This window comes from Pyrus communis, chromosome 7, assembly GCF_963583255.1.
Source record: "Pyrus communis chromosome 7, drPyrComm1.1, whole genome shotgun sequence".
NCBI lineage: Eukaryota > Viridiplantae > Streptophyta > Magnoliopsida > Rosales > Rosaceae > Pyrus > Pyrus communis.
Genome location: NC_084809.1, coordinates 26,755,793 through 26,772,762, shown reverse-complemented (window position 1 = coordinate 26,772,762; position 16,970 = coordinate 26,755,793). Strand labels below are relative to the sequence as shown.

The window sequence follows — 16,970 nt, the reverse complement described above, 5'->3', positions numbered from 1 at the left end:
AAGCAGATTGGTAATACCATCAAGTTAACTGTGAAGCGGGTTTTGTCCTGCAGGAACACGTCGGTACGAAACTACGTGGACGAGGTTCGGTTCAAATTTTGGATTTGCTTCCTGAACAATTTCAACCGTTGTTACTGCATTAAAATTTTCTTGATGGGGCTTCTAAGTTAAGGGCTTTCATAATCTGGACCTTGGTGTACACAACTCTCCCTTAATTGTTGATCTTAGCAGGGGTTTCTGCACAAGTTTCATAATCTGGACCTTGGTTAGGTTCAAATGCATATTGGATGCAACATTTATTACATCCAACATTGTTCTTTCTGCGTATAATGATTCAATTCAAACATAATGTGAAATCCTATTCATACTCTTTGAGTTGTTAAAAAGGATGATGAGTAGCCTTTATAGGCATTGATGCATTGCTAATGTCTTATTAAAAACATTTTTATTCGAATAAGCACAAGGCAAGTTTATAGATCCTGAGTTAGAATTCTCATGAGCACACACATATGTGAGTTTACTTATTTGAATGTGATTGCGCATATTGAGTACTTAACTTTAAGTACTGTACTTTGACGAAGGAGTGAGGGGTGAAAAAGGTGAAATTTTTCTTCCTTTTTCTTGTTAACTTTTTCGGTAATATGGAGGAAAAAGAGAAGAGAAACACTAAGAAACAACTAGTCTAGCTCTAGCAACACGCCGACACCAGAAGATATATGCAATCATCGAAAAGAATTTGAACAACTAGATTTTTTGTTAACTTTGACTTGATAGCAAAGTTGTTTAAATTATAGCAATCCTTCATCACTAAGAAACCATACAAAAATGAATTATATATAAGGGGACATTTCAGAAAGCACAAAACAATTACATACAGAATAAGAAATCACAAAAAGAAAAGATCATCTGCCCTTTTACAAAAGAATATGCCTCTTTCTTTTTTTTCATATTAGACAACACACTTTTGGTAAGTGGAGAGGAGATTGGAATCTTTAGCCTTTTTTTTTTCTCACTCTCCATTTAACTTTGATTTTAGCTAAGCACCCGTCGTACATATTTCCATCATAATTTCTATGAACTCTGTGCTTTTGGAGAGAACATAAAGTAATTAAATCAAAGAAATTAAAGCATAAAGAGAGGGAGGAAGTAGACATAATGAAGAGAAAAGATAACCAAAAGCAAGATCACTTGCGAAGACGATTACTTTGCATGCTCATTATTTATTTACCTGCACAGAAAGTAACAGCCAGAAAAATTTGTTAAGATATATCCCTGCATATACGGTATCTACTTTTCTGGTTCTAAAGCTAATGAAGATTAATAATAAATATGAACCAAGAAATAAATTTTTTTTTATAAAAAAAGTGAAATTAAGGTATAAGAAAGACAATCAAGTGAAGATTCTACGTACCATTGCCCCCAGAAATCCTTCTCATGAAAGTAACAAAAACAATGAGTAGAGCAACTCCAGCCAATAATCCAATTATCACAGCAAATGTCTTCTCACCATCATTGATGGATTTATCTGCCATTCATTGTTGAATTTAGAAAAGAAAGAGTAAATCCACAAAATAATGAATTCTATAGAAACTTAGTCGATCAAAAACATGTTTACTTAATATAAATAGGAGAAGGATCAAAGAACTTAGGAATAAAAATAACTAAAGAAACTGAATCGGATGCAAGTTGATCTGATCCCTGAATTTCATATATTTGATAATGAATTTCAAGAAGAAACTTACACTTTTCCGATTCCACATGTGTTAGTAAACAAGTGAAAAAGTTGAGAACGAATTAATTCTCAATCCCGTATTTTAGTAAACGGATAAAATTCATGAACAAAACTCAAAAATAAATATGCATTCAAATTATTATTCCCTATGCCACTAAAAGAATAAAAATGCTAAATTTATCAAATTCATTTGCAAAATAACGTGATGGTAAAATTTCAAGTCTAACTTACCATGATGATGGACCTTGGTGTAAACATCAGATCCACCAGTTGATGAGTACTTAGCGTAGCACTTGGTCAAGAACATATCACCAGAAACTGCGCCACCACATTCACTTTTCACCCGTCCAATTGCCTCCGATATGCAATCCTGACACTCCGCCAAGCTTAAATCGCCAACGCATTGAGCCAAACCTTGTACCTCCCCTGAACCACCCACCCGGTATAGTCCGCTAGACCCCACCAAGGCAGCCAACACTGAATCTCTACGGCTCACTCCATCAGCATCATACCCAATCGACGGCCCACATTTCTTCAGCACCAGAGTCTTATCCTCCACACCCAAAAAGGTAGTGTTGTCATACTTGATGTAGCATCCTTGTAGCTGAAGAGCGCCACCGGAATTGTAGGGGCAGAAGTGTCCAACTTGGCTCACTGCACGCGCGACGCAGGTGGCACAGTCGGGCATGGCAAGGTCGCCGCGGCATTGGTAGAGCCCGTAAACTACGTCTTGTGTGCTTGAGCCCATGATGGTGTAGTTGTTGTAGGAGGAATAGGTGGCTGAGTTGACCAGGGAGGTGAGGAGTGAGTTGAGATTGGACTCGTAGGGCGAGTTGGATGCGTACTTTTCCTGCGTGCAGCCGACGAAGACGAAGTCGTCTGTGGAGGAGGAACATGATGAAATGGAGAGACATGACAGAGAAACAATGAATGTGAAGAGGGAGAGAATAGTTGTATTTGCCATTAGAGAGAGAGAGTTGGCACTTCTTTACCAGTGTCAAGCTAACACTAACGTTGGATCGTAAATCACTTAATAAGGGACTAATAAATTGCTGCTATCTCCTTGTTTTCTAGGAGTTTCTCTAAAAAAGAACAAAAAACAAAAGGCTACTACAAAAGTTGTACCTCTTCTTATACAAAAAAATACAGCTTTATCTTTTTCAAAATTATTGTAATACAAGACATCAAACATATATATGTTATCCATATTTAGTCTAGCGGTATATTCAGTTTATGGATTACGACCTTAAGACACAAAAAGGATTGCGCTTTTTCCTTTGTTGAATTTTCCAGAGGGACGTCATAGATTCATAGTTTGGCGCTTTACTATGAATTATTGATAGACCTTTTGCGTGTGAACACACAAACACAACGGTGGCCATCGCACCATAGTATTAGTTGCACTCTCGTCTTACTTTACAGGGAGAGGACAGCTTAGTTACTTCAAGAAAAAGAAACCTTTGTTCCTGTGGATTATTAGCAAAAAATTGGCACAATTAGCCAACAGGAACGTTTTGTATCATAGCAAGTAAAAACAAAAAAAATGAACTCCTCAGTAGGGGTAAGCTGGTTTCATGCAATTGAACAACTCATGGTCTCACAGGGCAGTGGCATGTTTCCTGATTATGTTATGCGTAGGTATTTAGATGTGTTTTGATCATCATTTTGTTTTTTCATTATTAGTTTTGATTTTTATTAGAAATAAAGAGCAAATACAAGAAAAAAAGCAGGGATAAGTAAAAAGATAGAGGAAGGGTGGTGTCGTATGGATGTGGAAGACATGCACATAATGTGATTCACAATATGAAAACTAAAAATTAACAATTGAAATAATTTTAATTACGTTTTCTTTTATAGTTTTTTGTTTTCATCGTTTTGTATGTCATTCAATGTGCATTTCTCATACATTATTTCATCTTCTTTCTCTTAATATCTAGTAAGAAAACGAAATAAAAACTAAAACCGAAATGATTATCTAACTAGCCTTAATTATTTAAAGAGAGAAGAGTTCCTACTGTCAAGAGGCTATAAATGATTTCCAAATAAATTTACCCGTGTGACCATACACGTACATCATCCTTGTTATTCACTCTCGTGAATCTTTTATATATCTAAGAGAGCAAACTGACAATGACAAAGGCATGGTCGGATTTTATAGCACAACTGTGAATTGCCTAGAGCCTCGTGGTGCATGGCACGAAGAGACCAAGACAAAATACCATAAATTTAATACGACATTCCTGAATTGAACAGTCGTTCGTTGTTAGGAGTGTAAAAGCAAAGTAACATACACATGCAGCTTGCACGACTCTCCTCCACTACTTCATATCTAGTTTACTGCAGAGAGAGCAACGTTACAAACGAAGCAAACAAATTGATATAAATATTATGGCAGAAAGAAAGAGGCCGATGCCACAAGTGTTTGTTGTGGACAGTCGAGCGGGAGCTACAAACTCAAAGCATTAAATTCAGACTGCCCCATTCTTTACAAACTCTACCCAAAAAGAACTAGTGGTGTCCAGCAGACGAAAAGTGGTGTGCGGAAGTCATCTCTGTAAGTTGGACTAGTAAACACTTGGTTTACCAGTTCCTTGTCGGCCAGAATTGTTGATATATGTACGGACTGTATTCTGCAGTTGATGAGGCATGCTACTGCTACCAAGAGTCAGTCGTTAATATGACAATGCTTATAATTTTGTCACTAATATATAAAGCAATTACTTACTAAGACAATTGGGAAATATGAGCAGAATAATGGACTCTATCAGAGATTGTACAACGAACTCTGTTTCATCATGCTAAAGTAATTTGTAATGTCACACACGCTAATATTTATGTATGTAGTTGCATTCATAAAAAACAGGGTTATTCCTGTTCTAGCTTTATCAGTGGGCAGTACAAAATACTGTGACAGCAGTCACAATTGTGGTGTCACATAATGCTTTTCTCATAGGGAAATGCTAAGGTAACTAAATTTGGAGACTAAATTTGCAAATTAAATTATGTGTCACAAATAGGAATAAGTATTTTATTAACGTTTAAATAATAAACCAATCATCAACTTCCATGTCCTTTAGTTTTCAAAACTTTGTCTACAAATTTAGTCTCTCTAGCATTATTCTTTATATTTCAAAGAAATTGAATTCTAGTCATTGGTCCTGCTTTGGTTCATAAACGAGTTGCATGCATGCGCACACCTTCGTCATGCCTTTTTTCTGTTTACTCCTACTTTCTGCTTTTGCAGTTACATAATTCATTATCGTTCTTTGTGCTGGATGAGGCTGATCGAATGACAGAAAATGGTCATTTTCAAGAGTTGCAGTCAATAATTGACATGCTTCCAGCGAAAAATGGATCAATTGAATGCCATTCTCAAAATGCACAAAATTGTGTCGCAATGTCCAGCTTCCAGAGGAAGAAAAGACAGATATTTGTTTTCTCTGCTACCAAAACACTTTCTCATGATTTTCGTAAGAATATGAAGTGTAGTTCACTATAGTCAAACCAATCAATGTCTGACAGGGTGAATTCTGTAGAAGTTCTAAGTGAGCGACCAGGTATGAGAGACAATGTTGCGGTCATCGATCTGACAAATACATCCATCTTGGCAAATAAGCTGGTGGAGTCATTTGTTGAGTATGTGCCTTCCAAGTGTTCATCTATTATCTGGCATGTGGAACTCTTTCTTGTGAAAATTCAATTCGCCTTACCGACTTTGTCATTGAGTATAATTCCCTGAATGTGTTTTTTCACTGAATTGTGTGAAATTAACTCTCTGTTCATGCATATACTTTCATTCATACATTTGAGTATGAAATCTGAATTATGTATAATTCTGGAAAGTGAAGTAGACTATACTGTGGTAATTCCTTTTTTGGATAGTCAATCTTTGGTTGAATTTACATTTGTAAATAATTTGAACACTACTCTACTCTTCGTCGTGCTGAATGCAGGCAATTGATCGTTTTTGGGGAAATGAACATGCAGGGTGTACTTGTGGCCGATGCTGCTGCTGCAAGAGGCCTGGATATTCCTGGTGTTCGAACTGTTGTTCACTACCCGCTTCCCCATTCAGCAGAAGCTAACATTTGGATGCTTTGCACCATGTTTGTTGCGGCCTTTACATTTTCTGACTGGAGAATTACTTTTATCGTTTCTTTTTCCCACTAGGTTGATGCTCACAGAAGTGGTAGAACTGCTAGAGCTTCTGCTGATGGGTCTCGTGCACTCGCTTTACTAATGTTCGCGCTTATTTTCTTTTTTCAGGAGAAGTCAAAGAAAAACTGGTTTCAAAGAAATGCAGAATTGGTTCAATTAGTTATCGACCTTGATGACAGTGAGGAGGAAAGGGTAAAAGGTCAAAGAAAGCCAGCTCCATGAGTTTATAAAGAAGTTGCAAAAGGTAGCTTAATACTATGAAAATTGTTTTTTCTTAATGCCAAATTATCTCTTATGATTGTTGAGTATGCATGGTCTAAAGTTCAGGTCTATAGTTTTGGGTACAAACTCCCACCTAATAAGATTACGTGCACTATATGGAGTATATCCCTGATATGCGTAGAAGATGATGTCTACAGACTCTCTACACCGCCCCGCGAAGGAAGGGCCAAACAGTGGCACCAAATAATTATTTAATGCAGAATGAACTAGGATAATTAATCTAATAAGGAGTTTTCGGAGCTAGGGTTATCTTAGTATTTAAGTTACGGATGGATTTTCTAAGGGTTATAAGGCCATCTCTAACCGAGGATTGTCAAAGGAGCCCTCTGACCCTTCAAGATATTAATATTTTAATGAACAGTACATGACTATATTTGTCTTCATCTCCAACCGAGGGTCATAGGGCCATAGGACTCATTTTAGCCCTGTCATAAAAAACCGTCTCCAGCCGAAGGCTAAAGGGTCATAGGGCCAAACATAATTTATATATTATTTAAAAACTACAACTTAAATTCAAATCCAACGGCTAAGTGACGTTAGCTAGCTGTTAGATTTGAATTTTTTGGGCTATAAATAGGGTGGATATTGGGTTATAATTCACACAACTTTGAATTCAATCTATTTCAATTCAATCTCTTTCAATTCAAGTTTGCAATGAATTCCAACTTTGGATCCTCTTCGGATTCCAACTGGGGGTCCTCATCCAATTCCAAATTGGAAGAAAAATGGGCGCAGATGAGACGAGAAGATGAGGAGTCTAATGAAGAAGATGAAGCATGGCGCAACTCAAAAAACATAGCAGTAACCATGGCTGCAGCCATGGTGTGTCAGCCAACTGCGCAACAACCTGAATAGGATGGCTCTGTTGCTGGTCGCTCTTACAAACCACAAAACAGAGCCATGATGCATGCCAATCTGATGAACAACTACTTCAACCCCAACTCGGTGTACACATAAGAGGATTTCAGATGTCTTTTCCAGATGAGGCCTTATGTCTTTGAGCGTGTACTTCGTGATATCCCGCAGGTCAATTCATACTTTCGATAGAAGCGGGACAAAGCAAGCCACCCTGGTTTCTCACCTCATCAAAAGGTTATTGTTGCACTCTGAATGATGGCCTATGGCTCCCCAGCTGATTCGATGGATGAAACCCATGATATGTCTGAGTCTACATGCCTTGAAACTCTTCAACAATTTTGTGTCACAATTGTTCAGGTTTACAAAGATGAGTACCTTGGCGAGCTAAATCAAGAAGATCTGGATCGGCTCCTTCGCAAAGCTGAAGACCGTGGGTTTCCGAGTATGATAGGGTCATTAGACTGCATGCATTGGGATTGGAAGAACTGTTCCACCGGATGGCAATGAGGCTTCTGCGGAAGGTCGAGAAAGCCAACTATTGTGTTAGAGGCAGTTGCCTCGTATGACACATGGATATGGCATGCTTTCTTTGGAGTCCCTAGATCCCAAAATGACATTACAGTTCTTGGGCGTTCACTTATCTTCCATACCCTAATGGAAAGTAAAACACCTCAACTTGACTACTACATCAACGGTTGTCAATACAATATAGGGTATTACTTGGCAGATGGCATCTACCCAAAGTGGGCGACAATTGTCCAAGCAATTTCAAACCCTAAGAATGACGCCGAAAAGTTGTTTACCTTACACCAAGAGGCATACCGGAAAGATGTTGAGAGAGCTTTTGATATTCTACAAGCACGGTGGAAGATCAACGAATCGGTAAGAGGGTGGAGTCAAGAAAATTTGGACTCCATCATGATGTCTTGCATCATATTACACAATATGATTGTGGAGGATGAGTGAGATGGGTATATTGATGGAGAGTCCAATGACGACCGAGAGGATCCTAATAGGTCAAGAAGGGCTTGTGCAAAAATATTGCCTTTCAATCCACGAACTGATAGTATCTCTATAAATGAATACATGAGGCGCTATAGAATAATACGTTACCGTGCCACAAACAAGTACCAACAACAAGATCTTGTTGCACATCTTTGGGCCAAAAATAGTATGGAGTAGGAGTTTAAGTTTTATGTTGTTAAATGTTTTTCAAAATGTTGTTTAAGTTTCATATTGTTAAATGTTTTTTGTTTATGTTGTATAATTTTTATGTTATTTAATGTTGTTTAATATTGTTTAATGTTATTTAATGTTATTGAAAATATTGAAGGAACGATTATTGGAAGAGGTAAGAAAATATAATGTGAAGAATTGAAATAGAATGAAGTGAGATAGTATGAAATGGTGAAAATTATGTGAGAAATGATGTAGGAATGGCTTATGAAAAAAAAAAAAAAACAAATACATTTGAACCCAACGGTAACTAGCAGTTGAATTTCAAATTTTGGCAACCATTCCTGTCGGTTATATCCGACAGGAATAAGTACTATTATTGTTGATTATATCCGATAGGATTAATCAAATTTTTCGCCCAGCCCAGGACTAGCTGGATGGCTGGATTGGGCCAGCCAGTTGGCCCTTTAGCTCTTTCAGATTCCATGGGGCTCACGAACCCTCTGGCCTAGCCCTCAATTGGAGACGTTTTTCGGGCAAATTTCGGACCTCTGGCTCTTTGGACCCTTCTGTTAGAGATGACCTAAGTATGTGACGATGATCCTTTGTTCCGTTAGTATTTTTTCAGACTGGTGTTTCACCTCTTCTTCAACATTAGTTTAAAGAATTGGCAAGCAAAAACTTGGTGATAGCAGTGACTCAGGAGATAAGAAAAGAAGCTATTTGGTAGTTATTGGTCAGGAATCCGTGGAACGACTCCAGGCACTTCGGAGTGCTGGGCATGAGGTAGCCCATGTTCTGATTTAGAGTTTTATTGCATGATTTCATTACTCCCTTCTCGTTTGAAACCGGACAGAAATAAACCGAATATTAGAGGATCGCATGATGTCCGTATACTGATTTTTTTATGTTATATGGTTGAAACTTCTGTCTGCTCAAAGCCTTTTGTTTCAAATGATCTTTATTACAGATGTATCAGGAATAAAATTATCGATAGGTTTCTTAAGTAGAAACAATACATCAATCATAAACGAACGGATGCATGGCAAATCGGAATTACTAGAATATTAGCATCTGATGCATCGGAAAGTGATGTTGAAATCACATGTCAAACAACAGAAATTTACTTTCATTTAGAAAAACTTTGTGTGTGTGTTTTTATGTCCTTTCTTCAAAAACGAAAAGAAAAGAGAAGAGAAAACACAAACATTCTCGTTCCTTTTTGTGTTTCTGCTTTTTGGGGTGGAGGGGCTGGTTTGGCTTCTATGGTTTCTGTTGGGACTGTGTTTGTATTGATATTGTTATGCCCTTCAGTTTTGTGGCTATTGTCCTTGTAGTTCCATTTTGATTTCAATTTAGTACAAAGACGGAAGTGAAATTCCCAGTAAATTACAGGCAATTCAGGACAGAGTACTGGAAATTAAGGTAATGAATGGTCATTTTTCTTCACAGGACTTCATTTGATGAAAGAGTTCCCATTTTTCTATTTTTTTTTTTTCGCATCCCCTCGACATAATTCAAGCTCAAAAAGTCCATGGATCATCCAAGCAACGAACAAATTTGCGAAAAAAATGAAACGTTTTATTATTTGAAACAATCTTGCTCAGATTCTTTAGCTTCAACCAACATGATTGTGACAAAATTTTCTGGATTAGAATTCCAGCAGAACAAAAACAAGAAGCTAATGATTTTCAGTTGTGGCTTTTTTCTTGCTTGTTTGAATCCTATAGGAGAGTACTCTGCCTAAATGCTTTTTGACTAAGAGGAAAAAGCAATACTGATATCTCCATAAGCACTTCTCCAAAAGCACCTTTTCTATGTACATGCCATCAGATTTTCCTTCCTAGATTTAAGAAGAGGGCCTTGATGCTTTTGTTGCTGAGTTAGTCGATATACTAATCTATCCAAAGCTTCTTTCATCCACCAATGCTGACAGACTTCTCTTGCTTCTTCAACATTCATCTATTTTCACAATTATTTCCAAATTGAATCAGCAATTATATCTATTAATTGGATAAATTAATTGATAAAATTAAACATGCACATATAAAAGCATACCCAAACTCTTTGCCTGAGGTTCTTCTCTGGCCAGAAATCTAACTGCTCCTGAACAAGTAAAGGGAACATGTAGCCTTCATAGTCAGAATCATGGCTTTTGCTCTTGAAACTCCATTTACCCAATTCACACTGTAAAAAAGATAACAAGAACATCAAAATTATGATATTTCCTAAGTTAATTGTAACAAGCTAGTTAATCAGCCAACGAATATTGCTATTTGGACGACATTTACTGACCACTAATAGGATCCGCCTTATCATGGAAGAGGTGATTAGCAAGGCAGTGAGTAAATATGGTACAAAAAGCGTTATTCTTAAGTAAACGAGTAACAAGGAAGATCGTCACTAACCCCAATGAGTCCTCGTACTCCTGCTTCCTCTAGCGTCTCTCGCGACGCTGCCCCTTCCTTGGATTCGTCCTGTTCCCACCCTCCCTGTTATGGATTAATTGAAAATTTTGTATGATTTAAACTGAAGTAATTACTGCAACAAATCATCATTAATGTGATTGAAAAGAAAATCAGGGTACCTTTGGAAAGAGCATCCCTTTGCCCTTCTGTGAACTAATGACAAGGACTTCAAGTTCTTGTGCATCATCCTTTAAGGGAGTTTGCTTGGAAGCTTTATATCTATATGGAATACATCTGCACAAATAGTACGAACGGAAAAAGCACCATCAGTAACCAAAAGCATCAATCTCTTTTACCGATTACACGCGATATTAGTTGTCTAAGCTATACTAAATGGAGGGAAGAGGATTTGAACTCGGAACACAGAGAATTGGTGAAGAAGGCCCTTCAATAACAAGTAATGCAGTAGATATACAAGTTCGGAGAGAGAGAGAGAAAGACTAACCCGACAACTTGGCGACGACCTTTGCTGTAACGCTGCAAATGCCTTCCAGTGCGAGCTACCAAAGCAGCAACCGTGTTTTCTTGAGGTATCAAAGCTACCATGTTTTTGTTTCAGATATATTCTTGCAAGTTGGAAACCAAACCAAACACACCCAGCTTTTATAAACAAAAATAAGGAACAGAATCTTTGGAAAAAACAGAAACAGGCATCCTATTGAAACCAGAGAAAAAAAAAATATATATATATATATGTATATATAATTTATGTTTATTGCTGACCACTAGTAATATATAAAGGAAATGAATAACTTGACGTATTGATTGACGATCCTGACTTCCATGTGTTCTGTTATCCAAAAATAGGACAGCTGACCTACTTGGCCATGCCATATAATTAGGCCGTTTTAATTAGGAATCAGTTCGGTTCGGTTTGTCTGTTTGATATTAAAAATATAATTGAATTAATAAGCATTCAACTGTTTAATTTAATTTAGTTTTGATGAATACTATCATTGAAATTGAATCATATCAAACCATTGTTAATGGGTTTGGTAAAATCGGTTTAAGAATATTGTAAAAAAAAACTTCAATGTTGGAATCAAATTCACACATCACCGTGGGGGAGGAGATGCACAAACTCGACTACATGTAAAATAATAAACAAATCGTAAAGTGACCTTGGCACCAGCAGGGTGCTAAAGCAATATATGAGACTCAAGTAGTAGGCAGGAGAATAGAGTATGTGATAATTGTGTTACCAGAGATGAATCCTAAAATGGTGTATTTATACTAGTCGAGAGAGAGTCCTTTTAGAATATAGAATCTATATTAAACTGAGAGAATCACAGAGGATGTCTAGGAATAGATATTGCATTCTTTCAAGAGTGTGATTACTTGCGGCGTGTACTAAAATCCCTATATTGTAGGAATTTCAAAAATATAGGAAACCTGGTTAATTCTATGCCGGATCAGGTTTTCGTGTCTTGCGGAACAAGAATGACCTATCTTAATGAAGTCGATGGACTTTGCCCATTTATCTGGAATAGAATGATGGTAGCAGGATGATATGTTTTTATAGCTCTGCTATAGAGATTGTTGAGTCCATGACTAGATTTCTGGGATATACGTATTACTCTGGCCTAGAAAATTTGCTATAGAGACTGTTGAGTCCATGACTAGATTTCTGGGATATACGTATTAATCTGGCCTAGAAAATCATGGTCCCACAGTTACCCCTAACTATGTATCTGAAAGGAATGTTCCTTTCGATGATGGATAGTTATGAAAGACCATGCCTTTTGAAGTAAATCGGCATTCATTGTCACGCCCCGATCCCGACATTCGTCCAAGATCAACACGTGATGTCACCAAATACCTATATTTCTAACTTACCCTGCCTCCGGGATATGGCAAGGCACAACTCGAGAATTGAATCGCATAATAACTTTTCGTATACTTTATGGTTGCATCTAACCTCTTCGTTGGACTGCCTACGTACTCTAAACAGGGATCAAGTCATTCGTAGTTCGTCATTCACTACACTCGAACATTCATCGCATATCTCACTACGTCTCAACATAATACCATAATTCAAGCATGTAGCACCTCAAGGAACATTCAACGAAACACAATAATATTCTCTAGTCATCTTGCCATTCACCCACACATATGCATTCCAACACCATCCAATAATCACACCAATCAATAACACATACAATACACCGAAATGCAAGGCTAGAGCGACACAGTTCGGCCAAATACATCGGGCTCCGAACCACTCACCGAAATCCAAATCAAGATACGATTCCAGACCACTCAACGGAATTGCGGAGTAAAAGGGATTCCGGACCTCTCAATGGAATCCGAGTGGATACGATTCTGGACCACTCAACAGAATCGCGGAGTACAATGCATATCGAACCACTCAATGAAATCCAAGCTGGATACAATTCTGGAGCACTCAACAGAATTGCGGATCATGAGGGATTATGGACCACTCAACGGAATCCAGACGGAGTAAGGAACCAAACCACTGAACAGAACCCCAGTGGAAACCCAGTTCCGGATCGCTCAATGGAACCGAGCGGAAGTCCAAACAATATAACAATGGTCAAAGAACAAACAAGAAACAAGTACTCAAATTACAAAGGCTTAACGAAACGAGTCTCGAATCAATGAATCCCCTATGATAGTGGGTTAACGATCCACTACTAGCCCTCACATTTCATCACATTATACCAATCATGCAAATCAAATCTCATTTCAAATATGCACGTCAAATTACTTTCCATCGAACAATTCAACAAACACTTCAAATCACAATTCACATATATCATCAATACACAAATCAAATCACGTTTAATTAATAAATTCCATGAATCAAAGATACACGATATTAACGTCTGACTACGTTAATCAATCAATGAAATAACATATCATTTCATGAATTTAATTAAAGAACTCTACATAATTCCCTACTTGGATTATAAGTAATAACATGGTAAATTTCATTTATATTCACAAGATCTAGTGTGGTTAATCTTCATTCACTCGAATCTAGGGTTCTAGACTAACTTATGAAAATGAGCAAGAGTAAGAATTCCAGACCACTCAATGGAATCCAACTAAAATATGGCACCTACCGAAATGTTCTAAGTACCACTAATCATCATCAACTCTGGTATGCGTAAAGTCCCCTATTGAGGATATACCAAGCAGAACCATAGGCATAATCTAAGTGTGTATGCAGTGATAAGCCATTGCGGATATACCAAGCATAATCACCACTACAATATGTATGGTCCCCCATCGCGGATATACCAAGCAGGACCATATCCTAACTCTAGGTAGTGATCACCCATCGTGGATATACCAAGTATGATCATTCCTAGTATGCTTATGGTCCCCCATCGTGGATAAACCAAGCAGAACCATAGGCATAGTCTAATAACGTAGGCAGTGATCACCCATTGTGAATATACCAAGCATGATCAGCCCCTAACAGTCCCTCATCGTGGATATACCAAGCAAGACTGTATCTTATAGCTATAGGTAGTGATCCATCGCGGATATGCCAAGCATGATCACTCCTAGAATGCGTATGGTCCCCCATCGCAAATATACCAAGCAGAACCATATGCATAGTCTAATAACGTATGCAGTGATCACCCATCGTGGATATACCAAGCATAATCACCCCTAACAGTCCGCCATCGTGGATATACCAAGCAGGATGACCATTCATGTACCACTGCTACATGGTACAGTAAATTCAACACACAACCTACCCATACCTCAACCCCTATGAGTTACAATATAGTCACCTACACCATCAACTTCTCATGGCCATCAACTAATATGTCACACAATCATCTAAGTTCTACATAATACTTCTAATTGGATTCTAGGATCACTTTGTCATAACATTTATCATACTTATCATTCACATTATTAAGAAGATAAATAAACACACATACACACACACACACACACACACACACGCACGCACGCACGCACACGCACAAATATATATATATATATATATATATATCACAATATGACGTCCCATACACGTAAACCAATGTATATATTATCTAGGATAACTCACTAACCAATATAGGCCCATTAAGCCTACATAGTCTTTAGTAATATTGATTTTAATATTTAAGATCAATTCGTAGCATATTGACCAAAAGTCAAGTCTCTGCCAAAGGTGGGGTCAATGACCCTACACAAGTCAATCTGGAACATCCGCCTATGGAATTCCGATCTGTAACTTCCCAAGGGTCTCATTTATCTTCTAGAACAATATTCTAAAATTTCGAAACGATCCAACGGTCGGATCATCCCCAATTGCTATAATTAGGTTGCTATCAATGTTTAGTTTTACAAACTTAGAAATTCAATTTGGGAAGATCCGTACATCGGATTCCCAATCCATCAGTTCTTATGGTCCTCAAATGTTACGTATTATAACGTATTAATGTTTGGTGACGATCTAACGGTCAGATCATTGAATCATAAAATGGTCAAGTGGTGTAATATTCCATACTAGGTTCAAACTATCGAAATATATCAAATGGTTATCAAATTTGAAATCAGAACATTGAATTTAACTTAAAAAGGCAGCGTCGGCCCATTGGCTACGCACCATCGTGGGTAGCGGTTTCCAGCGAACGAAAACCCCAAATTTCGACCAACACTAAAATTCACCAAATTTTGCAGAAATGTACAACTCAAGGAGATGAACATTTTCATACTTGGGCCGAAGTCTAGTTCGGCTGGGAAATGCCTGAAAACCTCTTCGATCCGCCGGAACCTTAGAAATGGATGTGCTTCGATTCTCCTTTCTCAGTATTCCGCCGCCCCTACAACTGATCGGCCTTTGTTCCAGGGCTCAAAGGGAGTGTAATGGTGGAGGAGATCGACGAGATTACATTAAAAAATGGTGGATCGCCATCAATTAGCCCAATTTCCGTCCAATCTTGAATGAACAATGAAGGAGAAGAAGTGTGGTGGTGATTGCAAGTGATGGTTGGGTGCAATTCACCTGAAAAATGGCTAGGAACCATCGGAATTTAACCGAGTCGAACGGGTTGGGTGTGTGGGTGTTCGGATCGACGAGATCCGGTGCTCCTCACCTCTCTCATTTATCTCATTTCCCTTCTTTTTGATTAGGCAAATTCCTCATCCCTTTCTCTCCTTTCTCTTCTCTCTTTTCCATCCCAAACACACACGTGGCTTCATCCCAGCCATTGTTGCTCCAACAAATCTAGAGCCTTCCAGATTAATAACTAAATGACCATTTTGCCCCTAACTTCGTTCGTTAATAACTCATTCGTTATAACTCCAAATTGCATTCTGTTTGTGCTCACGCGATCGTATCGATGAGTACTATCCAAATATGTAAAGAAATATGGAAAATCACGAAAGGATCAAATACTTCCACCAAGAATCCTACTTAATCCATTAAGGATGTTTTCATCATTTTACTTATCGAAAGAAAAATTATACGCCATAAATATAAACGTGTTGAAACTAAGAATACAAAATACGTAATTTTAAATAGTGAAATCCGGAGATGGGATTTCACATTCATTCCATTTAAATTCTCTTGACACGTGGTAATTTAACTCCATAACCCGTAAATTGTACGTTCTAGATTCAGATGTGCTACCTCAAAAGTTATGGCGGGAAGACAACAATGATGAGGAGTGTCATGTTATGTGTGTACAATAAACAAGAGGCAGCTCTTTATATTAATGATTGGCTTCGGCTTTTGGTCACACGAATCTCAAGGTAAGGTGTTCCAAAATTTAATAGTGAGATTATTCAGAGAATCTTCTTTAAATAGCGTGGTTCTCTTTCCTTTCTTCTAACTTCTCTTTTCCAAACTTCGGATCAAAGTATGGCTTTCCTTAGTTTCTATCATATTCCACCTCTCGTATCCATTCCTTACTTTGAGTCTTCGATGATTAAGATATGTAGCAAAAAAATTTGCACAACCCTTATTCGTTGTCATCAAGAATTTGTAGAGGAAGTAAGAGTGAGCATCAACCTTTCAATAATGAGCTTCCTTCCCTTATCAGGTCTTATAGTCCTCATACTCTACTCCATAACGAAAAGTAGCATCCTCCTTGCAGTCTTTGTGTACGGGTTTAACTTGAGCAGAGTGTCGAGATTCTTCCATGGGTGCTTCTTAATTGGTGCCCTCTTAGTATCTTCCTAAAGTAAGTTGGACAAGCCTGAATAACATGGATCTCTATTACAAAAGAAAGAACACCCTTCTTAGATAAATTTTGTGCTAGGGGTAATAAGTAACACAGAAAAATACTGAGAACTTTTCATCCTTT

The 16,970-nt window shown here is 37.8% G+C and overlaps 3 protein-coding genes across 4 annotated transcripts; 1 reads left to right on the top strand and 2 right to left on the bottom strand.

The window, feature by feature from the left end:
• Window positions 1-1,091: 1,091 nt before the first annotated feature.
• Window positions 1,092-2,717, bottom strand: LOC137741182 (plasmodesmata-located protein 7-like). Its single transcript, XM_068480989.1, has 3 exons — window positions 1,964-2,717; window positions 1,412-1,525; window positions 1,092-1,228 (listed from the first exon to the last, which is right to left on the bottom strand). Exons 1-3 carry the CDS (start codon window positions 2,694-2,696, stop codon window positions 1,221-1,223), a joined length of 855 nt encoding a protein of 284 aa, XP_068337090.1. The 5' UTR covers window positions 2,697-2,717; the 3' UTR covers window positions 1,092-1,220.
• Window positions 2,718-5,243: 2,526 nt separating this feature from the next.
• Window positions 5,244-6,112, top strand: LOC137740755 (DEAD-box ATP-dependent RNA helicase 13-like). Its single transcript, XM_068480568.1, has 3 exons — window positions 5,244-5,368; window positions 5,686-5,779; window positions 5,903-6,112. The coding sequence occupies exons 1-3, from the start codon at window positions 5,244-5,246 to the stop codon at window positions 6,110-6,112; spliced, it is 429 nt and encodes a 142-aa protein (XP_068336669.1).
• Window positions 6,113-9,683: 3,571 nt separating this feature from the next.
• LOC137740940 (nudix hydrolase 18, mitochondrial-like) lies at window positions 9,684-11,327 on the bottom strand. 2 transcript variants are annotated; one of them, XM_068480746.1, is made up of 5 exons: window positions 11,120-11,327; window positions 10,794-10,908; window positions 10,615-10,683; window positions 10,265-10,393; window positions 9,684-10,168 (listed from the first exon to the last, which is right to left on the bottom strand). In XM_068480746.1, exons 1-5 carry the CDS (start codon window positions 11,218-11,220, stop codon window positions 10,022-10,024), a joined length of 561 nt encoding a protein of 186 aa, XP_068336847.1. In that variant the 5' UTR covers window positions 11,221-11,327; the 3' UTR covers window positions 9,684-10,021. The 2 variants fall into 2 exon arrangements, with proteins under 2 accessions (XP_068336847.1, XP_068336846.1); XM_068480745.1 differs by having other exon boundaries at window positions 9,690-10,168; window positions 10,615-10,698.
• Window positions 11,328-16,970: the final 5,643 nt, after the last annotated feature.